Genomic DNA, 27936 nt, shown 5'->3' with positions numbered 1-27936 from the left:
AAAGTTTACAACTATGTAAAACGTATGTTGCACAAAGAAGTTTGGAAGTGAATTTTGAGGAAAGGAAAATGTAGCTTCGACTTGAGTTTGATACCTGTTCTGGAAAGTTGCCTGTGGATTATAGTATCTACTGCAGTACATTCAAAGGTCTGGCCATTTGGAGCCTAAAACAGCTATTTGAGCATACAAAGTAGACAGTTGTAAATCAACCAGTGGGTTTTTGTGTTAAAAAGTCTTCACAGTTATGTGCCAAGGCACGGGAAAATGGGATCTCTAGCATCAAAATTCTTTGCTCTAGAATCTAGAGACACCAAGGAGGGACCCGACAGCTGCAGAAAAGATATACTGGGAAAAACCTGTTTGGAATCAGTCCGCTGTCTCCTGGCAGATCAACCATGGGCTCACCAAGAACCAGCGGAGTGCCAGGGACCTACTTTTTAAATGGGGAAAGAGGAGGAAATTCGATTTTAGAAGCCAGAATAAATCGAAGATGCCAAAGGAACATTTACAAAAAAGTAATGCTGACACTTCAATTACTATTACAGAGTCGGGCCTGCAGTAGACTTGCATTTCTTTTTTAAAAAACTAGGAACAAAAGAGTTCAGAACAGGAAACTGGACAGTCAGATCAAGAAACTTAAGGGGACGTTAAATCAAGGAATTATAAAAAACAGGAAGGAGGGGCTGGCCCCGTGGCCGAGTGGTTAAGTTCGCGCACTCCGCTGCAGGCGGCCCAGTGTTTCGTTGGTTCGAATCCTGGGCGCGGACATGGCACTGCTCATCGGACCACGCTGAGGCAGCGTCTCACATGCCGCAACTGGAGGGACCCACAACGAAGAATATACAACTATGTACCGGGGGGCTTTGGGGAGAAAAAGGAAAAAATTAAAAAAAAAAAATTCTTAAAAAAAAAATAAAAAAAAAACAGGAAGGAGATGGATAGATATTTGTGTCAAGGTCAGGGGTATATGGGGGTATTTTTAAAATAATAATTCTTGGTTATCAGTTAATATTTAGCAACTAGAAAGTAAGGAAACATGTTCCCTGGAATGAACTATTATTAAAGTTTACACATCATTTAAAGTCAAATTTTCTAGTGAATTCTGACCCTACCATCATCGTCAGAAGGCTGTTTGGCCTGGCACTGTTTTTTTTCCTTTCTCAGTCTTAATTTGGGCAGAAAGACACAATCAAATTAGGATTTTTCCCATAGGAAACAGAAATTAAAGCAGGAGTTTGTACCAATGGTACTGGACACTGAGTTTTGTAGCAATGAGACACCAAAGAAGTATGTCATCTCTTCTGCCTTCTTGGAAGAAAAGTCCAAACTCAGTGGGATTCGGCACCAGTGTTATGTAGTGTGTCTTGACTACGTTCTTTATTTGTTCATCTAAGAGTGTGTTTTGTTTTACTCATTCCTCTCCCTGGTGATTTAACAACAATGTTAAGTACAGCCAGAGCCTTTTCGTGCAGGGCGGTTTGTCTACCAAGCTCTTACAATAGGTGGCTCCCTGCCAGACCCTGCCTCTCTTACCCTAACTCTTTGGCTAAAACTTTCCTTCTGTCTACACATTTTGTCCTGTGTTTAATGATGTCCACATCTGTGGACACCTAGTAACACATTCAGCTTTTTGGGGTCTCTACAAAAGGCCTGGAGCCAAGAGTGGTTTTACTTACATACACCCGGAGGCAATGACTCCAGTTAACAAGCTGACCTCATTGGAGGGAAAGATTTTAGAATTTAGAGCATAAATCTCCCACTTTAGACAGAACTGAGGGGGGACTGCTGGCATACCTGAATGACCTGTTTCCACAGCAGTGCACTGATGCTGAGTTCAAAACATCTACTGGAGGAAAGTTCTTTCAGGGAAAGTGTGATTGAGTCTCTTCTTCTCCTTAGTTTATTACAGGGCTTCTCAATCCTGGCACTGTTAACATTTTGGGTAGGAGAATTCTTTGCTGTGGGGCTGTGCATTGTAAGATGGTTAGCAGCCTGCCTGGGCCCTACCCACTAGATACCAGCAGCATCCCCCCAGTATGACAACTAAAAATGTCTTCAGACATCACCAAATGTCACCTGGGAGGCAAAATTGTCCCCAGTTGAGAACCATTGGTTTATTAGATATTTTGTGTGGAAATAATGGTATTTGGGCAATAACGTGAGATTCTCCCCTATCTGTGAAGAGAATGGAACATCACAACTTCATCTTCTCTCCCCTCAGCTTCCTAGCAGGCTGAGCCTGAAATAAAACTTGAGGGAGAAACTGTTTCCATTCCCAACTCTTCCCAACCCCCGCCAAGCTCTTGTCTAACACTTCCTTATTCTTCCTCAAATTCAGTTCCCCCAATGACTCTTCCTCAAGGATTGAGCATTGTAGGGTTCCCGAAAGAAAACTTGTAAGTAATTGGAAATCTTGAACTCTTTCAGATGAAAGAGCCCAAAGTGAGCAAAATCCCCCCAGGTCTTTTATTTTTCTTCAAATGCGTTGAGTTCAGCCACCTCTCAACTTGAGGAATGAACTCACCAGTCTGACAGTTATTATGTTTGAGGTCATTTGTCCTTTGGAAGTTCTTAAAGCATATTGTGTAGTTGTGCAGAGCATCATAGGTAGAGAATGGGAAAGGGCGTGGGTCAGGAGATAACAGTTTGGCAGCCACTGTAACTAGTGAGCCTGCTGACGAAGCTGGGAGAGCCAGATCAGTGACGGGGGCTGCTGCATCAGCTTGTCCTCAATCAACTCTGATACCGGTCCGGGGCGAGGGCCTCACCCAACGCTCCTGAAGCAAAGGAGGAGGCTGTGGTGCAGAGTGTCCATGGTGGTTTCGTTGCAGTCTTTAGGGAGAGATGATGCCATTGTCATTCCATTGAAGTCATTGTATGGGGGGAAAATGGACTGTTAAGGAGGGCATTGACAGTCTAAAGACATGACCAAAATAAAGAAAACTGATTTATGCTACTTGGGCTATCAAATCAATTAAGCCAAATTTCATCTCTAAAAGGCTCACTTGAGCTCATCTCTAGGGTGGATCAAGTAGAGATCAGTGGCAGCATTGCCGATGGGCTGGGGTTGAAGAAGGAAATTAGAGTGAAAGATGGAGATAAAAAGATGGATTCTGATGACATGCCTCAGCCAAGGGGTCCAAAACGGTCCCCCATAGAGGAGAAGGAGTAAGATTTTCATTTTTTTGCCTCTGGAGAGAAAGAAATGCAGCTAATGAAGACTTGGAATCCCCAGCTCTGAGATGGAGTGGAACGAGAGGAGTCCTACCAGCTTTCAGCTGTTGGAATTGAGTTGAGTTGATCTGAAGGCGAAGACTGTGGAACGCACAGAGCAAAAGAAGAAAGCAAGAAGACGGCATAAAGGAAAGCATTGAAAATTTGCTGACTGGAAAACTACCCTCATGCTAAAAAAACCAAAAAAACCCATAAAATCACCAGGTTGTTTCTTGTTGTAGTTACACTTCTGCCCTGGAAAAATTTATGAAAGCCAAAGAAGAGAGGACCGCATAAAGTAATTGGGAACAGGCTACCTTGAACACAGTTGGTCTAGCTGTGGTTTTAATTTAGTTAACAAAACGTGGTTCTGGTTCAAATAAGTTGGCTCTACTGTTTACTTATGTCTTTCACTTCTGTTTCAACAGCTGCATGTTAACACAGCAGCCCGGGTGAATGCAGGAGGCAGGCTAAGGAGAGCCTGCTCTCTGCTAAGACTCAGGCGACCTGGGGCAGGTTATGGCCATGACTTAGAGGAGATATTTTACCTCTCTATGCCTTAATTTCTGTATCTGTGAAATGAAAACCTTTTTTGAATGGAATTAATAGTGAGCAACTTTTTTTTTTAATAAAGGCAATTCAGGAAAAATAAACACATTTATAGACTTTTTTTCTTTTTTTCTAAGAAGCAGCAACCCAGAGGCCGCTTTTTAATCTTCCACTCTGAAATTAGTTTTTGGGCTTTGGGTTGCCCAGCACTGGATTAGACAATTGCTAGTTTCTCTTCCAGACTAATTAGGTTCTTGGTTTTCTAATCGAAATGACTTTTGTTGACTGCCTCTTCATACCATTTCTAGTCAATTCTTACCTTCACAACATCATTAGAAGGCTATTCGGCCAGCGTGTTTTCCATTCTCAAGAGGCTCTTGAAAAATTCTTGGATACTAATGATATTGTCCTATTTTATTTATACATATGGGCCTTAAAGTTATCTGTTCTAGTTCAGCAATTACTACAGAGAGAAATCAATAAATATCAATAATTCAGCAGATAAGGTAATGGTTTCCAGAAAACAAGTCATCAAATTTTGACAGGTTACAAACAGCCAGCCAATCGATTAGGGCTGGATCTTCAAGTATCCAGACATGTCTTCAAATGAAATGCTCTTGGAACACATACCGGAACAATAAAGCCATTGCCAACAAAAGTAGGAGGAGTCCACTGACATTTCATCAAATGATCCCCGTAAAATCTGATCGTCTGATCAGTCTTGCTTTAAACGCTTCCAAAGAAAGTTATGACACAGGGTATAATTCTAGGAAATCAAATGAGGTGGCAAAACCAAGACGCTATAAAACTTTTCCTTACTAAGCCTTTGGAGAAACAGTCTGGCAGTTCCTTAAAAGGTTAAACATAGAGTTATCATATGACCCAGCAATTCCACCCAAGAGAAATGAAATCATACATTCACACAAAAACTTGACACAAATGTTCATAGCAGTATTATTCATAATAGCCAAAAAGTAGAAACAGCCCAAATATCCATCAACTAATGAAGGGATAAACAGAATTTAGTATGTCCATACAATGGAATATTGTTTGGCCATAAAAAGAAATGAAGTGCTAACTAATACATGTTACAACACGGATGAGCCTCAAAACATCATAATAAGTGAAAGAAGCCAGACACAAAAGGTCACATATTGTATGATACCATTCATAGGAAATGTCTAGAACAGACAAATCTATGAGACAGAAAGTAGGTGAGTGTTTGCCTAGGGTTGGGTGGGTTGGGATGAACGGGAGGCGACTTTTTTTTTTTTTTTTTCTCCCCAAAGCCACAGTACATAGCTGTTTATCCTAGTTGTAGGTCATTCTAGTTCTTCTATGTGGGACGCCACCACAGCATGGCCTGATGAGTCTGCACTCAGGATCTGAATCAGCAAATCTGGGGCCACCAAAGTGGAGTACATGAACCCAACCACTTGGCCAGGGGTCTGGCCCCTATAGGTGACTTCTAATGGGTGTGGGATTTCTTTATGGAATGACAAAAAATGTTCTAAAATTGGTTTATGGTGATGGTTGTACAATTCTCTGAAAGTGCTAAAAACCATTACATTTATACTTTAAATGGGCGAATTGTATGCTATGTAAATTATATCTTAATAAAGCGGTTATAAAAAATTTTAAAAGCTATTATGAATTTTGCTAAAAAATGAAAACCCTAGGTCTTTAGTCTATCTCTGGTGCAGCAGCATGGGCCCAGGAGGCAGAAGTTGCACTTTCTTAACAGGTCTGTTTTCCTAGGACAATAATACAATTGTATAGTGTGTGTGTGTGTGTGTGTGTGTGTGTGTGTGTGTATCATCCTCAAGCCTACCTCCCCAAAACTCACAGACTGCTAGAACAATCTATCAAATTATGCTACAATATGACATGGACTTGGGTTTAAAAGTGTCATTGGTCATTAGACTGACTTCTATCCTGAGGATTCACAAGTCATTTCCAAAGCAAACATACCACTGTAACTTGGGGGAGCAGATCAGTGATCAAAATGTTCTAATACATTGGCTATATGATGAAGTGAGCATGGGCTGACACTCTATCTGCTCAGCTTTACTCATCACAAATTCTAAGCCTTTAGGGCTGTCCATTTCTAGACTTTGCCCGTCCCAATGAAAGGTAGCACTCCTGTATTTGTGGAGTCTCTGATCTAAACAATCTTCCACGATGTCTCTTGATTTTCTACCCCTGTATATGGGTCTATACCAAAAGTTCTTTGTGGTAATTCTATCTTCTTGCTCTTTCTTGATTGTAGAAATAGTAAGTTACTTACTGTCTGACCCATATAGTCTGAACATGACTCAAAACTATGTCTTGAAAGAAGGAAAAGAAAGAGCTAAAGTTGTTGTAGACACTGCTGTTAAACTAACATGGTTATGCCTGTTCTAATAGTTATTTTACAGAATTACCTTTGAAATATGGTATCTTCATATTTAGAAACTAATACTAGTTTACTGAGAGGATCAGCCTAAGGATTATAATGCCCACAAGAAATCAAATTCTTCTGGTCTGAATTAAGAGTCACATCTCGTATCTGAAGGACGGTTTGAAGCAGCCACCAGTCTTACTGGTTTCCCTGGGGTATGGGTGTGAGGGGGGTATGGGGTTGAGCATGGACTCTGGAGTTAGACTGCCTGGTTCTTAAACTGGCTTCACCATTCTAAGCAAGATACCTAACCCCTCTGTGCCTATTCATATGTAATGTGAGGAAAAATTATAGCACCCACCTCACAGAGATGGTGGGAGAATTAAGTTAGTTAATTGTGTAAATAAATAAAATACATAGTACAAAGCCTGGCATATAGTAAGCACTCAATAAATTTTGTCTGTTATTATGTGCCCTTATGAACCTCACCAACTGCCCGGGGCAGGGATACCATTTACCTTCTGCCAGAATCCTATTGCAAGGAACCTGGACTTGGTCCCTGAGAGCAAATAAATCATCAAGAGTGGGAGCAATGCCTAAGCAGTGGGGCACAAGTCAGACAGAACAAGGCCATTTCCCTTCTCCCTCGGTGAGACCATTAGAGTCTCTGAGGGGCCTGACGGCCCCATGAAGAAATTAACTTCCCCTAAATATACACATTCCAAGGTTCTGAAGTGAGTAGATCTTACCCTCAGCAGACCAGGGTTATGCTGATGAGTCAAGGCCTTTAGAGGAGGGACTCCGCATCCGGGATGGAATAAATCATTCAGTGGAGAAACCTGCAATAGCTCCCTGGAGCACTCCTTGGTGCTGTGACTTGCCCTGTTCAGACTTTCTTTAACTATAACACAAAACCTTGCTGACACTGGGTTGCTGAATTCCACAGGCTGCCCAGTCTTGTTCTGCTGCTACTTCTTACATTCCCTGATTGCTTAGTTTGGTAATGACCCTGCCTGTCTGCCCTCAAGTTGCAGTTTGATCCCATAGGGCAACGCATGCTGACCTGTGGTCTGGTAACTAATGCTCAGTCTTGGCCAACTCTGGATCTTTCTGGTTCTGTGCTGATATTGTGCCTGTGTTGATGTGCTCAGCTCTTCCTGTGGACACTTTATAAGATTCCCCGCCCCTGCTGAGACTCCTGGCCAACCCAAGATAAAGCGCTTTCCTTCTCCAAGGGGAAATCCTAGATACACAGAAACTAAATTATTTGTTTAGGGAAATAGAGAAAGAGCTAGAAATTTAGCTGAGCTAGAATTAGAAGCTTCACATCACATTGTGTCTAAAATATAGTAATCAACAAGACAATTCTTAAATAAGATGTTGTTTTAATAAAATAATGCATACATATATTTTTCTTTTCAAAGATGTTATGACCAGGATGGTTGGCGTGAATGACAATATGTGGTGAACTATATAATTAGTAACAAAAACAAGGACTCTCAAATAAATAGGCTTCAATATATTTCTTTTTTTTAGGATATATTCTGCAAATCAGCTGAGACTGAGGCAAGGAGGCGCTGGCTTTTCCTCCAAGAATGTGCTCTTGGTTGGCTTGGGATAGAGAAAGGAGTCATATTTACCCTCCGGGAATCAAAAGTAACATTGGAGTGACCGTCTGGAGAGAGGAATCCTTGCCTCTCCTTACCCTCTCCTTGCCTTTTTGCCCAAGATTTCAGAGCTTAACTGAAACATACAAAAGCACCACCACAGAGTCGCCTTTAGGCATCTGAGGCTCCAGCAGGGTGGGTGTGGAGCCAGTGGAAAATTCTGGGGAAAGCCGAGCTGGGCTAATAAGGAGTAAGGTCTAATGCGATAAAGGGGAAGCAGACCGTGCCTGAATGTTCTGACCCAGCACAAATCTATGTCACTGGAGCCGTACAATGGCCATGGACATGTAATAGAAAAATACAAGAAGCAGAATTACCCGACTAACCACCCATTAGTTGTACTTTAAGTTGGTCCCCCACGATGGAGGGTCCCTTACCTAAAGATTCAAGTATAATCAAAGCCATTTAGATATTCTTTGACATAATTTGCTTGATATGCAAGATGCTAAAAAAATCCTCTTTAATCCATCCTTCTTTCCATATCAAATCCACAGCTCTTTTCTCCTTTTCTGGTTAAGGATGAGCAGGAGTAGAAAATTCTCAGTTGGGATCCCCAGCCTGGGCTTGTGAGCTGGCCCTGCCTGGACGTCTTGCTTTTGTATATCTGAAAGAACAACAAGTAAGTCTTCAGGAAAAATCCAGAACAACCCAACTTCTAACAGATGAGGCTTCCTCAAATAACCATGTTAGCTTTTCAAAAAATATCACCCAATATAATTAGACTTGCAAAGGAGGAAGGAGGTGGCCTGAGCTGACTCTAACACCTCTGGCCTCAAAATGGGCTTGCAGAAGACCCTAGCCGCCCTCAATCCTTGGCACAGTCGTTGACTTTAAGTACTGAAGACTCCATATCCCTCACGAAGACTTCTTGTCCGGCTGGCCCAGTACCCAGGCGAGGCAGTAGGGGATGAGACTGACAGATGCCAGGGGCACTGCCGCACTCTTGCAGAAGGACAGGACGTAGAAGATCAACTCGATTTGGGATGGGGGTTTCAAAGAGTCAAAGAGATGCAGGAGGACGAGGGAGGCCACGATGCAGCTGAGGCGGAACGGGAAGCACTTGCTAAGCTTGCCCTTGCAGCTCTCCCTGTACATGCTGGAGTTGAGAGCCAACCCCAGGCCAAAGAGGGTCCCCAGGTTCTTGAAGAGACTGGCGAAAGGCGTGGTGTCAATGTGAACCCATTCTGGCTGCTCACACCATCTCTTGGCTTTCTCTAGAGTCCACAGGAGGTCTACACCCAGCCCCTTTAGCAGCAGGTAAAATCCAATGGCAAAACTGAACAGGAAGAAGGTAATGAGAAAATATTTCTTGAGACTGGCATTGTAGATGCTCTGAATACGGCAGAAAGTTTCAGCAACAGCAATACCTAAGCGGAAGAAAGAACGACTGTGAGAAACAGGGAAGACTCTGGACCTTCAGCTAGAGGTGGGTTTGGAGCAATGGGTGACATGTTATCTGTCCTGCCATTGTAGCATTAAATCACAGACTCTAGATTAGAGGGTCACCTCGTTCATTTCCATATGGGACTCCAGCCTGTCCTCAACCATAGACTCTTTCAGATGGAAGAGTAATGTCATACACATGCTCCCACCATATGCCTGTCTCCTGTCAGGGGGTCCTCATGTCTCTAAGTGAATACCCTCAGCAGTGGAGAGCTCACCCCCACTCGTGCAGCCCATTTCATCTTTGAATGGATTGATTCTTCCTGTGCTAAGCCGACATCTGTCCCCTTCTAATGTCGTCTGTTGGTCTCAGTTCTTTCCACAGGAGTTAAGTTGTAAATCTAGAGCCTCTTTAACACATTTGAAGATAGTTATTTTCCTCTCGAACCTAAACATTCCCAGCTCTTTCATGCTTCTTGGTTTCCAGGCTCTTCCTCAAGCATGGAACCCAGTACTAAATGCTGTTAGTTTGTGGTTGCCATGAAACCGTTATCTCCCTTGTTCTCAACACTCTTCTTGGAACGCTCCTGTGAGTATTCTGCTCTTACAGATCTCCAGGCGAAAAAATTCTACAATTTCTCTAAGGTCTTATATTTCAGTGCCTCCCACAAAGCCAAGAAATTCTTTCTTACCCTTAACCTGTCTTTCCTGCCCCTTATTAACTGGATCTAAGAAAACACAAGTATTCAAAACTCGGAACATGTGAAAAAGACCAACTGTGGTATCTATTAGGTTTGCAAATAAATTTAGTTAAAGAGTTTACCTAGGACATTGTTCATTTGTTATAAACTTGCTAGATTCCCTTAAAGCCAAACTAGGGGCTGCTTCCAATTGAAGATGAGTAAGAAATAAAGAATACAAAAAGCTCAGAGATTTCAAGCTAATTCAGTTGTATAGTGTTAATTTTGCAGCTTTCCTGGAACACATCTAATGGTGTAGACCCGGGCACTCCTATAGAAATTAACCATTGCAAATCACCTCCTCTTGACTTTCAACCCACTGAAATGCTAACAGCATTGACTGCACATAGAACATGGCTTGAATGCTGGGATTTTGTCCTGATGAGGGAGAAATGGGATAGGCGGGGGAGGGAGGGGCAGAGGGAGCCAGAGCAGCTGATACCTGACAAGACTCCAGCAACAACCTGATGGGGGAAATGAGCAGCAAGGTAGATTCGTGACAGACAGACGTTCAGCTGTACGGCCCAGAATCCCAACCACAAAATGATGTTCAAGCACCTGCAACGGAAGAGGTAGCCATAACAGAATACAGACACAGATCCTTCAGCAAAGAGAATAGCCCTGGCAGGAATGCTGGAGCCTGGCAAACTTAGGTGCCGTCAGTGGAATTTTTGTAAGTTGAAATCCCTACTCAGAAGCTCAAAGATGCCTGTGGCACGTGGAAAACCCTAGCATATGTGAATTTTAACCTCCTTATTTTATATGTTTGATAATTAAGGAGTTACACAGTGGCTGCCTACCCAGAATTTCCTGTAGTAGGAATGTCTTATGTTTCTCTGTTTATTTTAACCTGGACGGGGGGACTCTGTGGTCAGTACAGAAATGGGTTTTTATTTAAACCTTACCATGACCTCACTACCTGATCTCAAGAAGCCCCTTTACTGTGTTAGACCTTGTTTCCTTATCTGTAAAATTAGGCATTGAACTCATGGGTCCTTTTCAACTCTGACATTCTGTGACTCTAACGTTCACCCTCAGCAGAAATGCCACAACTCTTATCTGTACCAACCCAAGGTATGGGACGGGCTGGGGGAATGCAAGGAAGAGCAAGCGGTATGTCAGCTACAGAGTGACCACCTCCTGCCCACACCCCAGTGCTGAGTTCTTACCAAAATCTGTAGGTTGCCTTTTTCTTTCCCCGAAAGATAGAGAGGGCGGACGTGACCATCACATAGTATACACCTGCTGTACCCATGGCATGGCCAGAGGGACTCCCTAAAAGGCAGAAAAGAGATGAATGAATGGACTAAGGGTGAAAAGTCTTCAACTGGGAGACTGCTAGGGGGTGTCATTTATCCATCCATTCATCTATCCATCCATCCATCCATCTTATCATCCATCCATCTATCCTGCCATCCATCCATCCTGCCATCCATTCATTTATTCATTTAGTCATTTATTTAACAAATATCTACAGAGCTCCTACTAAATGCCTGGCACTGTGCTGGGCTCTGGGAGTACAGTGGTGAGCACAAAAACAGACAAGTGTGGTTCTTATGGTTATAGACAGTCTAGAGATTACACGAAAGATCAGCATGCTGGATGTATAACCGCAAACTGATCTGCTCTCCATTACCTGTCTTCCACTCTCTCCTTGCTCACTCTGCTTGGCCATGCTGGTCTCATTGCTCTCCTTTAAACATGCTCCCACCTCAGGGTCTTTGCATTGTTAATCTTTCTGGCCAGAAATCTCTTCCTCCAGAAATTTACTGGCTAATTCCTTGCCTCCTTCAAGTTTTTGCTCAAATCTCACCTTCTCAGTGAGTCCTACACTGACCACCCGATTTAACACTGCAACTAGTTCTCATTCCTGATCCCTCTACCTTGAGAGGTAGAGGGTCCTGAGATGCACCACCCAGATCCCCTTCTGGACTGAAGGACTTATTTTCCTAGCTGTTGAGCGTGTGGTCACAGATGGCCCTCAGCTCTCCAGCATTGCCCTAAGCGGAAGAGAGCCACCTTGATCAGGGTTACCCTCTCCCTGGGGATGGCCTGCACCCAGTCACTGGTCTGTATTGGGGTGTAAGGGTCTGGTCCCCTTTGACCCAACTCAGGGCAAATCTATAGGGCCATCTCCACCTTCAGAGCTCCCCGTGGGGTCAGCTGAGACTGAATCACAGCCAGACTTCTCCTTCTGCCCAGTCAGCTTCTGTCCCTTCCCTCCACAAGCGTTGCTCCTGAGTGTAGCCACGTTGCATGCTAATCTCCATCTGAGTCTGCTTTCCAGGGAGCGCCATAGGTAAAGCCTTTTCTCTTCTCTTCTCTGTTCTTCTCCTCCTCTTCTTTCTTCTTGTGAATTATCATCTTCTAATATCCTGTATATTTTACTTTTGTATTATGATTTTTGTATATTGGACACACACACACCATTCAAATTTCAGCTCTGCAAGGGCAGGGATCTTCGTTCATTTTATTCACTGAGGTATTGCAAGTACCTAGAACAGTGTCTGGCACAGAGTAAGTGCTCAATAAATAACATCCGAATGAATGACTATGCTCTGAAGTGAACAAAGGGTTTGTGAGAACATATAACTATGGGCTGTGCTGAGTTTGGGAGTCAGGATAAGGTCCCTGAGGAAGGGATGTGAGCACCAAGACCTAAGGGTGAACCAAGGGATTGGATATCCCTATTACCTCCTGAAAACGGAATCTGTCATTCGATTGAGCCATACTTGTCTGGCTGTAACTAGTAAAATACAGGCTGGGGGTGGGAGTGGACGGTTAGCTCAGGAGGACACTTCTATTGGGCCAGGCCTTTGGGAAGGTGCTCAGGCTTCTACTGCTTTCCCTGCCCTGGACAAAGGGCCATAGCACAGTTGCTCTCAGGAGCCCTTTGCCCGTGAGGGTGTCTTTGCTTCTCTGGACTAGCAATCTCGGTTCTGGAAACATATGGCAGATTTCCAAAGTAGTAGTAATATGCTATTCAGAAAGGCCTTCTTGAAGCGAATTAAAATGCAGTTGTACCAAATTGAAGACCATGACAAAAACTCAGAGTGGCTCTCCTCATGTCCTCTCAAGGACAGCTTCATCCACAACGAATGTAGATAGGTGTCCACAATGTGCAAGGTCCACCCCGTTTCTGTCTCTGCAGGGGCTGGGACTCTCACCTGGGCCAGTCTCACAGGTGATCGGGAACTGCTTGATCAGTGGCACGGAGGTGTTTCTGTAGTAGTCAGTGTCCAGGACCCACCAGTACGGGCGCTGTCCGAAGAGAATCCTGTAGAAAAGTAGAACCGGTATCTGGAGTTACTGAGGGAACCCTTTTGCCAGAAGCTCATACCTTCAAGAAGAGAGAGTAGCTCGAGGAGAATATCCATGTGATGCTAAACAGAAAGCTGGTAGCACCAGTTGCCTCCAAGAAGGGGATCTGGGTGGCTGGGGGGAGGGCGGGCAGACTTTTTACGATAGAGCCTTTATAAAACTTTAGAATTTTTAATTATTTGAATTTCTTATTTACTCGAGGATGAATAACTAACCCAAGACCATATTGATGGCAGCTATGTGACTTTTTTTAAACCCCAAGACAAATTTGTCCCGGAAGGATGCGTGTGGAGCTACAGTTTGCAGCCTGGACTCACAGAGCTTCCCAGGTCCCTCTTCTCTTTCTTCAGGCCTCAGTGAGTCTTGCGTTTCCTCTGACACCGGAGAATGTGCCCCAGCCCCAAGGACAAGCGCCCCAGGAGACGTGGCCACTGTATTGCCATCAGAATTGCTCTCTGTAAGGACATACATAACCTTAGGTGTTTGCTTTGTATCCTCTCTGCTTTGAAACAGGCTATCTCAGGCAAACCACTTCCTCTTTAAAAGTACTAGATAAGTTTTTCATTGTGGAAACAGGTGTCGAGGTCAAAGATCAGTCAGGATGCCTCCTTTTCCCTGTGGTGGTGGAATGGTGATTTCTCACCAAAATCCGGGACAGCCACTAGCTCTGTCCTCTGCCAACTCAGAAAATCCATGATGCTTTAATTGAGATCAGCTGTTTGGAATAACTTTTAATTTATTAATTTTTTTTTGAAGATTGGCCCTGAGGTAACGTCTGTTGCCAGTCTTCTTCTTTTTTTCCTCCCCAGAGCCCCAGCACACAGTCGTATATCCTAGTTACAGGTCATTCTGGTTCCTCTGTGTGGGACGCTGCTAGCACGGCTTGATGAGCAGTGTGTAGGTCCATGCCCAGGATCCAAACAGGCAAACCCCAGGCCACCAAAATGGGGCACGTGAACTTCACCACTTGGCCACAGGGCTGGCCCCTATTTTTTAATTTTTTTAGGGTCGTGCTGTTGAATAGGGACATTACAGACAAAACTCAGATTTTTCAACAGAAGTTTCAGAATGCCATCAATATGCCTTGGGCTTCTGAGCCCAATAACAACTTTTTTCCTACTCTAAAGAACTTTTATTGTCTACGGCCAAAGAATATTAGAACTGGAAAAGATCTTAAGAATCGCTTCTGTGTGAGAAGATGGATGTTAGATGAACCTATTCTAGTAATCATTTCATAATATATATTGTGCTATATGCCTTAAACTTATACAGTGATGTATGTCAATTATTTATAAATAAAGCTGGAAAAAAAAGAATCACCTGACAGTAGACACAGATAGTTTTAGGGATGATAAAGGTCTTAGAGGGCAACTGGTCCAACTTCTTCATTTTCTAGATAGGAAATAGAAGCCAAACCAGTAATGTGCTAGAGTCAGCTGGTACTGGCTAATAACTGTAAAATATTCAGGATTTTTGCAAGCTGGACCCACTGGTAGCTTGAAAGTGGCCATAAGGGGAATATATACACAGTAGAAATGGGCAAACACTAACGCTGGATATAACATAGTTCTTAAGAGCCTTGCCTCTGAAGCCAGCCTGCCTGGGCTGAAATCCTGTCTCTGACATTTACTACCCGTGTTGGTCTAGTCACTTAACCCAGTGCCTCCGTCTCTTCACCTGTAATATAGTGGTAACCACCCCACAGAAAAGCACTTAGCACATGGCCTGGCACATATTAAATGTTCAATAAGTGTTAACTACGATTATCATTAAGGTCCCAGAGATAACCTAAGTTTACAGATTATAAAACAGAAACTCAGAGAGTTGCTGTGACTTGCCCAGGACACAGAGCTGGTAGGTAGCTGAATAAGGCTGGAGCCCAGTTCTCTGGGTTATTCCTCACTACTCCACACAGCTGGTTTTTAAATTATCATTGTGTTTCCTTTTTTCATAAATCATCTTTCTTTCATACGTCTATCTTCATGTTGCCTATCCTGCTTCAGTCATAAAACTATGTTTATTTCCTTATAGTCTGTAATTCAGAGTTTTCAGTGTCCAGCTGGCCTTCCATCCATATGAAATAGCCTTTCCTGTATTTTCAACTCACTGACAGGGTTTCCTCTGTCTTCCCTCTTTCTTTAGATGATCCAAAGTCAGGAGGAGAGTAAACTGTGGCTTCCTGAATAGTATGGAGAAGGCAACTTCTGATGGACAGATAATTCCAGAGAGAATGCCAGCTTCTTCCCTTGCCGACCTCCTCTGTCTGGCTCCTACTCACCACTTAAAGACAAGGTTGAGCCAGTCTCCAATCACAGCTACCCAGAGGAGCTTGATGCCCACAGCTTCTCGAAGATGGAACCAGATGGGGAAGAGGACGTAGAAGGCATTCCTGAGGTCAGCAATCACGGACACCAAGATGAACCAATCCTGGCAGTCCTGGTAATTCACCTGGAGGTAGCGAGTTGACTGGATCCCAAAGTCATGGAGAATGTTCATTCCTTCCTCCATCCTCACTCTCTGGCCCTTCGGGAAGGCTTCAGCTGAGCTCTTGTAGTTATATCAGACGTGGTGGTGATTGCTCTGCTGTCAGCCTGTGCCTTGCCTCTGTTTTATACACCCTGGATCAAGTCTGCAGGTCAACCCAACCCTGATCTTTGGACTCAAAAACCACTTTTGTCTAAAATTTATTGATCAAAGGTGCATCATCAGTAGGTTGATGCAAACATGTTCAGGGTGATTTACGTAAAATAGAAAAACAGGCACACAGGAACGGCCTGATCGGCAATGTGCTCGGCAGGGCCAATTATTAACCTTGGCATGCGGCTTGACAGGGCAAGGGGCTGCCCTCTGGCTCCGAAACTGGGCCAGAGACCCAGGACAGAGTCTAGATCCAGCGTGGTTCTTGCAAAGATGCCTGGTTTCCCAAGTCTGCACTGCGCTTTATTTTAGTACAAAGAAAAGTCCCGATGCTCTAGCTATTCAAGTTTTAAGTCACTAATTTTAAAATACAGTGAGTTCCATTGTACTGGGAACTGCCACCTTGCCGGGCCTTTCTTAACTGCCTTAGGGTCTAGGAAATGCTTCTGGTTTGGGAGATCAAACCCTCTTCCCAATATTGGCTCCATATCTCTTAGGGCCAGAAAATAATCATCTCTGAATGCACTGATTAAATTCATTTAATGCTCTTAAAGTTAGGACATGTGGGGTTTTAACACATAAGTTTAAGCGTTAGAATGAATGTATGTTCATGCAAAAACAATATGATGAATATGTGGTTCTAATAAAAACACCAGCAAACTGGTGACTAGGGACTCTGGAAAGGGCTTCTGTATTTGGAGCTTTCTTTCATTTGTACACACACACACACACACACACACACACCCACACACACACAAATAATCACCAGGAAGTCAATATAATTTTACTATAGCCATGGATGTAGACAAGGAATAAGTAAAAGTAACCAATGCCAGGTTATGAGAAACGATGCTGCCTGCTCACCTGCACGAGCAGAAATCATCCTGCAGCAGTGCAGAGACCAAACCCTCACACACTTGGGTTACGTGGAACTCTGAGGGGATCAGGGGGTGAATCAGGTGACGAACTGATACATTTTCAAGGATAAGAGCTAGTGGCAATAAAGCTTTTGAAAACCTGCTTGCATTTCCCATCAGCAAGTCCATATTGCCTTGTGAGGGGTAGATTGGGGACAGGGAAAAGAAACCCAGAGCTGAGTCTGTAGCAAAGGTTGACAACATTCCATGCTGGGAATGATTAAAACATCTTCCAGGAGGTATGGTCTGGAGTCTCACCCCCACCCCCCAGGGCTCTCACCCAGCTCAAGTGGACTCCAACTGCCCTTGACCACATTGTCTCTGCTGGTCCAAGCAACTCTGTCTTGCCACCTCCAGACTGAGGAGCAGGTAATGGTGGTGGTGGTGGCTGCGGGTGGGCTGCAAATGAAGCATGTACTTGGCAGTGTTGTCATGGTGGGGGCGGGGGGGGGGGTGTTCCGCAATGCTAGGACTGCTAGGCCATGGGTTGTGGACCCCACCAGAAGAGATGGCTCTTTTTTTCCCTCTACCCTCTTCCTTGAAAGTATTGAGTAACTATTGCCGTGATCCTGGGGGCTGGAATTTCTATGCGTCTCCACAGGGCTGCTAGGAGCCAGAGTCTCTGGGTCGAGCGGGGTTCCATCATGTGTGCAGCGTATGGAGAGCCCCATCTTCTCAGCGAGAATGCTTGTGTTGATAAGGAGTCGTGATGGAGCTGATATTCAATTCTGGGCACACAGGGCAGTGGGAGAGGCCCTCTGGCAGGCTGCCTGCCAGGCAGGGGGATCCTCTTGGTCAGAGCAATTTTGTATGTCATGAGACTTCTTGCTAGTCTCCACCTTTCTACCTTCCAGCCCTTTCCTGCTGCCTCCAGCAAATTTTTATTATGTGCGGAAAGAGGAAGGCCCCAAAGGACCTGAGCCTGCTAGAAAGCTGACTAAAGAGAGAAATTGTGGCGTTCTCAAATCCTCAGAGGACTTGTGCGTATTTGAAGTGAATATTGTGGACGAAGCATTTGAGCGCCTGGAGATTTTGGAGAGAATTCCCTCATTTACAGAACTATCTCCAGAGAGGGGATTCCCTCACCTCCCTCCAACTGCTGTCTTTTTCCCTGTCAAGAAGTTCTCCAGTTTAATTTGACAAACATTTCCTGAGCAGGACACCACGCCCAGTTCTCTGAGGAATTCAAAGTTAAACCTAGCTGTCCTCCTGAACCTTGACACTCTAGTGGCAGGGAGGCCAGACATTTACTAACTAACTATGTCAACTGGGGGATCCTTTGAGCAAAATTGAACCCATTTGTACAAATATAAGTGAGCTCCCTATTATTTTGCCCTCAGTGGAGGTGACTCAAGGCTTCTTAATGCTCTCTGGGGAAACGATCAGCTGAGGCTGGGAAGCAACAAAGATGGAAAATTATACGGGCCCCTCTTCGACAGGTACACTAGCCAGGCACTCCTAAGGCACTTTCTCCACAAACAGAAATTCAGAGCTTTGAGGATCTTGGTCTGGGAAGTACAGGAAGGAAAGGTGCCAGAAAGTAGGCTGGTCTGCCGTTAAATGAGGGCAGCTGGTTCCAGTGTCCTGGCACCTTCGTCTCCCAGAGCACATTTGACTCATTCACTCAAACAAGTTCATTTGCTGACAGGAAAGCAAAGAGCAAGGAGCCATAATTCACCACATACCTCATCCAAAAATTCCATTTATTACCAAAAAGAAATTCTGACTTTCCCTGCGGCCAACTCCTCTATTCTGGCTCGGGCTCTGGGTTCTGTTGAGAGAGGAGCTGCCTTTACTTTGCCCAGCTGTTATCACTAGGATGGGTCTTTTCTGCACATGGTAGTCAGGATGCGAACCCCAGCTTCGATCCGATGCTTTGTCTAAGCAGCAGGGTAGATTTCTCTGGAGGATTACAGCTCAAACTGAAAGATATACAGTTTTTAATTTTTTTCTTTATTTCTTTTCAGGTGCTTTTTTTCCTACCAAGTGATCAGTAGAGGAGGCATTTAGGGGTAGACAGTAGAAACTGGCTGGATCAACTGCTGTCACATTTTAAGTGAGTGATCCAGTTGATTTTTTTACAAAAACATGTTAAGACAAACAGGTGGAGGGAGGATTAATCATTGATAGCCAGTGAAAATGGCTGACTTATCTCCAGGGTGGTGAGAAAGTTCAGCTTCAGGACCTTGAACTGTGCATCCACTGACCAGGTGAGGGGAGCGTGCTGCACGTCTCAGGATGGGCTGGACATTTTGTTCACAGAAAAATATCAGAGGGCATTTGCTTCTCTGTAAACGGTTAAGAACTCCCCGCTCATTACCTTCTTCCTGCCACGCCAGGAGGCAAATCAATCAAATGAATCCGGGAGCCTTTGTGGGCAGCACAGACTGACCATCCTCTTCCTCTTCTTTTTCTGCCTTAACCCCTGTCCCCAAAGAAGCTGTTGTCCCCTCCAGAGACGCCTGTTTCTGCAAATGGTTAACGAGCTCTCTCTTGACCAGATGGTAAACGCTTCTCCCACCCTCCCATCAACGCTTTGGCAGGGCCAAACCGCTCTAGTAGCTAGGAAACATTCTTGCTGTCAGATTTGATCCATCCTGCCAGGAGTTAAATTTTGTTAACGGTGCACAGGAGAGGCAGAGGCACCACCAAATAGTGGGGGGGACTATTGGGAAAAAGCTCATTTCCCCTTCATCCTGGTCTGTACTCCAGAGGCAAAAAGGGGCTGTCTGAGGAGAGGTGGAAAGTGTGAGTCGAGCTAAGGATTCAGCCCCAACTGCCATCCCTCCCAGCTTCAACTCATGGACTCTTTGGAAGAATTGGGACCAACTGAAGAAGGAGGGGAGGGAACTAAGTCATCAACGGCTCAGCCATAGCTCAACCTGGTGGGGAGTGGAGTGAGGTGGGGACACGGGTGGGGGGGGGTAGGAAGTGGGTGTGGAGGAGGAAAGAGCATCTTGGTTTTCCTCAGAAGCCTCTCCAAAACACCCTCAAGCCTCCAGCAGGCAGCCCAGGAGACTCCCCCCTCCCCACTGCCATGGCTAGGATTTAAAAGGAAAACAAAAGATTAAATAGGAAGATCAAAGAGCTGTGTGACCTTGGCCAAGTCACTGGAGTGCTCTGGGTTTTACTTTTGTTAATGGCAAAATAAGACTTGGTGACCCTCATCCTCCTTTCAGTTTTAGCATTCTCTGAGTCTTTGGTGCTCCTTTGAAAGTAGCTCCAAGGAGGTGGGGTCTGACTTTTGATTCCCTGACAGAAGTACAGTAAATGATTCATCATTGCCAGAAGGAAAAGATAAATGTGCTCGTATTTTTTTAATCAAAACATTTTCAAAAGTAATATATTCACCTAGTTAAAAAAATTCAAAGAATTTGGAAGAGTATTCCGTGAAGCCAATTCTTCCTGCCATCTGAGGGTACCTTCCAAACACCGGTGCTGCCAGAACCCAGCGCAACCTGAGGTGCCCTGGGAGTCAGAGAGGCCCCCACAGTCCTCGAGTGGAAGTCAGCTCCCTAGGTTGAGCCTGGCACCCAGGCAAGACCCAGATTGGGGGAGGGGGTCATCTCTTACACCCTCTTCTCTTCCTCCTTGTTTTTTTCTCCCTCAGCTCTGCCCTGTAATTCTTTAATCAACTCTTTCTTAAATAGCTGCGGAATTTTCATCCCAACCAAAACACCCATGCTGTGCAGTCGGTTATTAGTCCTTCCCTCTTCTGGAGCCCAGCTAGGGGACATAACTAGGAAATTAGTAGTCTTGGACCCTCTTAACCCAAACCTTACCCCCTCTGAGAGTTCCCAAATGAGGACTGTGATGCAGAGAAAGAGGATGAAGTGAGGCCTGGAATTATGAAAACAAACAGTGGGATTTGCACTCCCCCACCGCCTCACTGGCCTGGAGAGGGCAAAGGAACTATTCTGAGCTATGAAAACACAACAGACCTCTGCTAGGAAGTAAACAGCCGTCTGTCCCGCCAACGCCTGTCTCCCTGGACATGAGTCGTGACAATGTCTGATCACCAGCCAGGGGGTGGGAGAGAGAGGGAGAAGGCAAGGAGAGTCTAGCATGCCTCTCTCTTTTAGCATGGAAAGGAAAGGCGGTGTTTGTTTTATTTTTAAGATTTTAAACATTTTCTTCACTTTAGTAGGTTTGAAATGGAAGGAAGGCAGCACTAGGGTCACGTAAGTCCAGGAGATCTCTCCAACTCTGAATTCCAGAAAGCAGGATACCTGTCGCCCCCTCCTCCATCCTCTGCAACTTCAGCCTCCTCTGCTTTACTGGGAAGTCGTGGTGACCTTCTCACTGTCAAATCTGCTAGTTGGCCTTTTCTCATCCTTCTTCTTCCTTGATCTTTGGCCACATCTGACACTTTTGACAGACAACTGCTTTGAAACACCCCCCCTCGCTGTGTTCAATGTCGCTGTCTTCTCCTTTCTCCTCTTCCTCCTCCCGCAGTGATGGGTCCGTGATGGCGGACCCCGCTTGAACACCACCTGGACGTCCCGTATGTTTCTCAAATTCCTTCCACACCTGTTCTTCCTCTAGATTTCCCTGCTTTGTAAATGCATCTCCTCCCTCTCTGCCATCCTAGAGGCACTGAGCCTGGCAACCTTCGCGTCATCCTTGACGCCTCCTCACGCGCCATTTGCAGTCATTCATCAGGTTCTGAGCATGTATTTTCTACTCTTGTGGCCTCTCCTCAATCCCTCTGCCTAGGCCTGCTAGTCCTTTCATTATTTAGTGACCTCCTACTCCCCTTTTGGCTCCCCTGCCCAAACCAGCCTACAGACTACTGTCAAAGGAGGCTTCTTACAACACAGTTCTTTTCACTTGTCATCTGAAAAATACCCAGGCTCCCCATTGCCTACAGAATGAAGTTCAAATTCAAGCTCATCCACAATTAGACCCCAGGTTATCTTTCCAGCCTTATGTCTTGCAGTCCCCTTCGTGGACCTCTTACTCCAGATATATATTAGATGGGTTTGCATTTCCCAGACATGACTTGTTTTTTCTAAATTTGCTTTTCTCTCCACTTGGAATATCATTTTCTCCATCTCCACATGTCCAGATTCTAACCATATTCAAGGCCAAGCTAATATAGTCTTCCCCACCCACTGAAGCCCAGCCCTTGTCAGCTGTAAAGGATCACTTTAACCTGAACTCTTCTAGAACTTAACTGTTCCTTTCTTGGAGCACTTGGCATGTTCCAGCGTTGCATTACAGTTGTTTTACACGTATGTCTTAACCTTTTTTCTGCTATCCTGAGCCTGAGGGCCAAGAAAACATCCCTTCCTGCCTCCAGAAATGAGCTCTGCTTGCATGTCTGGTGCCCAGTGTGGTTTGTATAGCTGTGATGGTCCCTCCCAACCCTGACACACATCCCTTTGCATTGTTTGCCTCTCTTCCCATCAAGATGTGAAATTTATGTCTCCATCCTTCGAATCTGAGCTTGATCTTGTGCCTTGGCCAATGGGACATTAGCAAATATGATGCAAGAAGAGGCTTGAAAAGCATTTGTTCTCTAGGGCTCGTCCTCTTTAGGCTACAGTCAGAACCCTGGACCACAAAGGGGAGAAGTCCAGACCAACCTGCTGGAGACACGTTGCTGTAACACGTGACCTGACAGCCAGACCCACCTGCTGGACACGTGAGTGAGGCCATCTTAGACCATCCAGCCCCAGTCCATCTGCCAGATACCTGCAGCCATGTGAGTGACCCAGGTGACTCCAGCAGAAGAACTGCCCAACTGAGCCCAGCCCAGATGGCCATCCTACAGAATAAGGAGTAAATAAAATGGTTTTAGGCCACCAAGCTATAGGGTGATTTACTATGTAGTAACTGAAACACCTGGTAGATGCTGGTTAATAAAATATTAAATACTGGCTATCATTCTTTGAGCATTTACAAAGTGCCAAGAACTAGTTTTGGAAAATTACATGGATTAACTCATTTAATCCTCATAAAAGTCCTGAGGTAGATTTTATTACTGTCCCCATTTTACAGGAGAAGAAAGTGAGGCACAGAGAAGTTAAATAACTTTCCCAAGGTTATACTTGCCAAACCTCAGCAACTTGGCTCGAGAAGCCACACTATAAACCATTTTACCACGTTGCAGAATGACAAAAACATTCATTCATTGATTTGCTGCCTCAGAAACACCCTTGCCCACATACATGCCCAACTGTATAGCATTTTGGGGTCCAACACCAGCCTATGCTTCTACCCCCCCCACGCCATGCCCCCTAGGTCTACCCCAGGCTCTGGGCCCCTCCTGTGTGTTTCAGGGAAAGCCCAGTGTGGGGAACTGACTTACAGACCTGCCAATGTCCACCTCCTCAGAAACCTCACTGTCCCTTCTCCTCTTTCCTGCAAGCTTTGCTGAGGGGCTGGTTCCAGTGGTGCAGGTCTCGCCTGGAAAGCAAGTGCTTGGCTCAGCATATCATTGTTGCCCTTTGACCTCGTGTCTTGTTTTGACCTGTGCTTCCAGGGTGATTTTTCACTCAGGATCTTTGGGCTTCCTTAGATCTTCCTTTTTGAGGTAGTCAAAGGAGAAACTGGGTATGAAATGGCTTTTTACAAGACAAGGAACTCCTTGAATGTAACAAGCACTATTGTTTGTTCAGATTTCAATGAAAATATATCTAAGCAGCCAAAAGGGCATGACATCATACTGGGCCCCAGGCTACCAAGGCCAACAGGACATGGTTCTTGCCCTAGGGAGCTCAGGCTCTCTGATGAGGAGTGAAGGGAGGACACATGTAGATAAGAACTGAGTTCAGCACATGAACCTCCCTTGTGGAGTTCTGTCCAAAGTGCTAAGGGAGTGGGGAGAACAATGCAACTAGTTTTGCTTGGGGTGGGGCGATATCTGAGTCGGGTTTTAGAGGATGAATAAAGTGTCACCAGATGAAGAAGGGAGGAAGGAACCAGGGGAAGGAAGAAGGAGAGCTCATGGGCAGAGGCATGGGTCTGTGGGAACAGCCTGTTTGGGGAAGGGCACGTTGTCTGGGCATCTGGAGTGCAGGACAGCACAGTGGGGGTGGGGGGTGCTGAAACCAGTTTGTGAACCACCTAATACGGCCTGCAGAGAGTGGGTAGCTTTGAAGATTTTAGGGGGCAGTTAGACAAGGAAAAACTATAGAGTGGGTAGGGAAGGAAGGTGGGCATTCACTTACAGACAGTCTCTGCTCAGAAAGTTAGACATGAAGTCTAGGGCAAGGCTGGTGCGCGTTGTGTCTGGAGTCTGATGACGCCTCCCAGGATACCGCACGATGGTTTCTTGGTGAATTCACCACAGTCCAAGGGAGGGGCCTAAATCAGAATTCATTAACTCACCAAGGGGGATGGGATCATATTTCAGGGAAGATTGAAATTTATGAGAGTAACCCCTGCAGGCTAATCTTCATTTACAGTAACTGTCAAAGCAAAAGCAATTATTGTCAGGACACCAATTAGTTCATTTACACAAGAGCTGTAACAGACTTGCCCATTTTCTTCCCATGACCAATGTGCGGACTGATGAATCAGAATCAGCAGTTGCTCATGAGATAGGTTTGCTGGGCCTGGCGCCTCCATCCACATGCCTAATGTGCCTCCAGGGCTGATGTGTCCTGGCCTTGGGCCTGGTCCTCTGCTCCAGACATGGTCGGATTGTCACTGCCAGGGCAGGCTCTGCAATGCTTCTTTGCTGTGCCTTCTGACGGACACGTTCTTTGCGTATGTTACACTCTGGTCAGGGTCCTCTGGCAAGCTTGGAACCAAACTACTGCTCCAGGGTTTTCTCAACCTTGGCTACATATTAGAATCAGCTGGGGGAAATTTAGAAACTGCTAATGTCTGAGCCTCGCTATCATAGATTGTGATTTTACTGGTCTGAGGTGCAGCCCGGGTATGTGGAGTTTTACCAGCTCCTCAGGGATTTCTTTTTTCTTTAATTTATTTAACTTGTTTTAAAGATTGGCATCTGAGCTAAGAACTGTTGCCTATCTTTTTTTTTCTTTCTGCTTTTTCTCCCCAAATCCCCCCAGTACATAGTTGTATATTTTTATTTTAGTTGTGGGTGCTTCTAGTTGCGGCATGTGGGACGCCGCCTCAGCATAGCCTGACGAGGGGTGCCGAGTCTGCACCCAGGATCCGAACCAATGGAACCAATGGGCCGCCAAAGCGGAGTGCACGAACTTAACCACTCGGCCACGGGGCCGGCCCCTCCTCAGGGCTATCAACGTACAGCCAAGGTTGAGGGCCTTTGCTTTGAGGCAACTGTGCATATTTCAGCTCTGGTCCACTGAGTGTCGATTGTGCTCTTAGAGGGTCACTTACCATGGATCAGGTGCCAAGTGCTTTTCAAGCATTACCTTGTTTAATTATTTAACCAGGCCTGTCAGGCAGTGAAGAGCAGCGGTACAGGGGAAGGCAGTCATGTAGAAGAAGCCATGAACCCATCAAGACTTGGGTTCAATCCAGCCCCACTGCTTACCAGCCAACTTGGGGCAAGTTACCCAATCCCTCTGAATCTTAGTTTCCTCACTTGTGAAATGGGAATAATAACATCTGCTTCTCAAGGTTGTTGTGAGGAATATATGAGGCAATAGACGGGAATCAGCTAGCCCAGAGTAGTCTCCACCATACTGGCTCCATTTCAATGGGAGACGTGGGAGAGACTGAGGCATCACGTTCCTTGAGGGTCCTCAAGAAAGGAGGAGTCCCCCGTCAGCCTGGCCCAGAGACATAAGGTCAATGAGTATGAGAAACATGCGGTGGGAAGATGTCTGAGATCCAAGCCCCACCGAGAAGGCTACAGTCTTTTATTTCCCTTCACAGGCTCCAGATGTGGGGAGGAGCAATGTTACAGAAGCTGCAGACATCCACCCGGAGCCTGCATGGAGCAAACACAGCCAACCATCGACCATAGGCCAAGTGTCAGACTGGGGACACCAGGCAGGTGCCACTAAGAGGCCAGGCCAGAGAGCTCACACCGATACTGTGTATATGTGCATGTGGTGTTTGAGGTCCTTTCAGTGGGGTGTATAGGTCCAAGGGTCCCCTAGGGCCCACAGTCCCAAAGTTCCCTGCCCCTTCCAGAACTTTGCTACTCTGACCCTTTGGATCTCTCTGGGCTGCAGTCCTCAGGGTCTGGTTGCTTCTTTCCTGTGGCTGGAAGGATATATTCCCAGGATAGCCTTCTGACAGGGCTGCCTTAACTCTTTTCCTGAGAGTTCCCTGTGCACCATTCCCTTGGGTGGCTCGAGCTGTGCCCTCTGACACCAGTGGGGAGCCCCATCACATGCTCATTGCTCAGCAGGTGAGCCGCAACAGCAGAGCCCCCAACACAGACTTCAGCCCGGGAGACAGGTCCCCTCTCCCCATCCCTGCAAGTGGAGAAGCAGAGGTGGAACAGCCCAGAGAAGCATCCTTGGCTCTCCCACAGTGTTTGTTTTGGGGGCAAGATGACAGCATTTACACCCATCGTGGTCCAAATTTCTTTGAACAAGAAAACACAAGGAAATCAAAACATGATATTTATCTGGGCTGAGAGGGTAAAGAGACACAAATTCACTGAGCCTTAAAACAAAATGGAAAGAAATCAGCTCTGCCTTAACCCCTTCCCCATCTGGGCACTTTCCACCATATCCTGCTGATATTCTGGAATCAAGAATTTGGCTCCCACGGCCTTTAGTCTTGGTATGAAGGTCCCTTTGCCAGAACTTAGTTCCTTTCCAGCTCACCTGGTTGAGACTGGGGGTAAGAGCAGTTCACAAGGGAACCACAGGACTTACGCAGTGTCTGAGCCCCTGGTCTGCCATTTCTCTCTGGTCAAGCTAAGCTGGACCCAAATCTCTGTGCCCTGAACTCCTCTCCTGCCAGGCCTGCCCAGTCAGGGCCCTCCCCTAGGCCTCTGTTGGTGGCCTGGGCTTCCCACTGAGGACAAATCCCCCTCTCTTTCTGACTTTGGAGCCCCCTCTTCCAGAAAAGACGCTGACAGAAGTGGCAAAGCCACAGAAGCAGAAGTGTAGACCCTGCCTATCAGATGGGTTTCCCTGGCCTGGAGGCTCCTGAGGCAGCTTGGTCTTTAAGCCCTACCTCCTCCCCACCTTATGCTGGCCCCGCACTCCTTTCTGGAAAATATGCCAGTTCTTCTTTATGCCTGTCCAAAGTCCACACCTCAGGAAGGGCAGCAAGGATTTGAAGCCTTGGAGGCCAATGCCCACCAGGAGGCCCTTGGCTCATACGCGTGCCCACCCCTGATGGAGCAGCTCCTGACGTGGTTCCCGTAGCTCCTAAGGCTTTTTGGTCCCTACCCTTGATGACATTCTGATCACCCATGCTGGCTGCTGCAGAGTAATGGAGGCCACTGTCACCCATGGCCGTGAGAACAGATGACTCTTCAACGTTTCCCCTACAAACTCCCCTGACCTGCTGCTGTCACTTGACCATCCCACCCCCTCTCAAAAGCGTACTCCACACGGTCTATTCTATGTAAATGGCGAGAACTCGGAGGGAGATTATTTGGCAGTGCACACAGATGACAAGATGTCAGCAGGAACGTTTTTGTTCTCATAGTGAAAGGTAGAGAGACAAGATGAAGAAATCTGTCCAGAGACATATGTCTCCCATAAGGACACAACCAGGGATTGTCCCTCTCGCCAACAAGACAGCCCCCTGCATGTCCAAGGCTTCCCCAGCCCGGGGACAGAGGAGGACACCAGAATTGAGCGATGTGGGGGCATGGATTACAGGACCTGAGGTAGAAGGGACATCCCCCCAGGACCTCAGAGGAAAATGCCAGGGAGTAGAAGCTGAAGTAGCAAGAGGAGGGGAAAGAGGAGGAGGAAGGAGAAGGAATGTGCCAGGGTGAGAAATGAGAAATGAAGACAGAGAAGCAGCTTCCCAAGATCGGGGCACAGGCCTGGTGGGGACCTGCCTGGGGCTTGAGAGAACAGCTGGTCTTTAGAGGCCTCATCTTCGTATTCAAGACCCGGGGCAGAGGAGGAGCAGGGACCCTAAGAAAGCTTCTTTCTGAATGGGCTTAATACGACTGAACTGTACACTTAAAAAATGGTCAAATTGTAAATTTTGTTATGTGTGTTTTATCACAATAAACAAGAGCAAGAAAAGAAATGGTGTAGTCA

The 27936-nt window shown here is 45.8% G+C and overlaps 1 protein-coding gene and 2 long non-coding RNA genes across 4 annotated transcripts in view; 1 reads left to right on the top strand and 2 right to left on the bottom strand.

The window, feature by feature from the left end:
* Positions 1 to 7244, bottom strand: part of LOC139040053 (uncharacterized) — a 32979-nt gene extending 25735 nt beyond the window's left edge. The window contains exon 1 of the long non-coding RNA XR_011493851.1: positions 6892 to 7244. This is a non-coding gene — a long non-coding RNA (uncharacterized lncRNA). The remainder of the gene's footprint in view (positions 1 to 6891) is intronic.
* A 266-nt stretch (positions 7245 to 7510) lies between these two features.
* G6PC1 (glucose-6-phosphatase catalytic subunit 1) lies at positions 7511 to 15897 on the bottom strand. Of its 2 annotated transcripts, none has more exons than XM_014833904.3 (5): positions 15532 to 15897; positions 13100 to 13209; positions 11102 to 11207; positions 10375 to 10490; positions 7511 to 9176 (listed from the first exon to the last, which is right to left on the bottom strand). In XM_014833904.3, the coding sequence occupies exons 1-5, from the start codon at positions 15759 to 15761 to the stop codon at positions 8665 to 8667; spliced, it is 1074 nt and encodes a 357-aa protein (XP_014689390.1). In that variant the 5' UTR covers positions 15762 to 15897; the 3' UTR covers positions 7511 to 8664. The 2 variants fall into 2 exon arrangements, with proteins under 2 accessions (XP_014689390.1, XP_044602139.1); XM_044746204.2 differs by having other exon boundaries at positions 15702 to 15863.
* Positions 15898 to 17053: 1156 nt separating this feature from the next.
* On the top strand, positions 17054 to 27914 carry LOC123276488 (uncharacterized). Its single transcript, XR_011493850.1, has 5 exons — positions 17054 to 17176; positions 17662 to 17787; positions 18775 to 18863; positions 22333 to 22514; positions 25628 to 27914. It is a non-coding gene; the product is annotated as an uncharacterized lncRNA (long non-coding RNA).
* The last annotated feature ends 22 nt before the right edge of the window (positions 27915 to 27936 follow it).

The sequence above is a fragment of the Equus asinus genome, chromosome 13 (assembly GCF_041296235.1).
Source record: "Equus asinus isolate D_3611 breed Donkey chromosome 13, EquAss-T2T_v2, whole genome shotgun sequence".
Classification (NCBI taxonomy): domain Eukaryota; kingdom Metazoa; phylum Chordata; class Mammalia; order Perissodactyla; family Equidae; genus Equus; species Equus asinus.
This window is presented reverse-complemented; position numbering and strand designations above follow the sequence as displayed.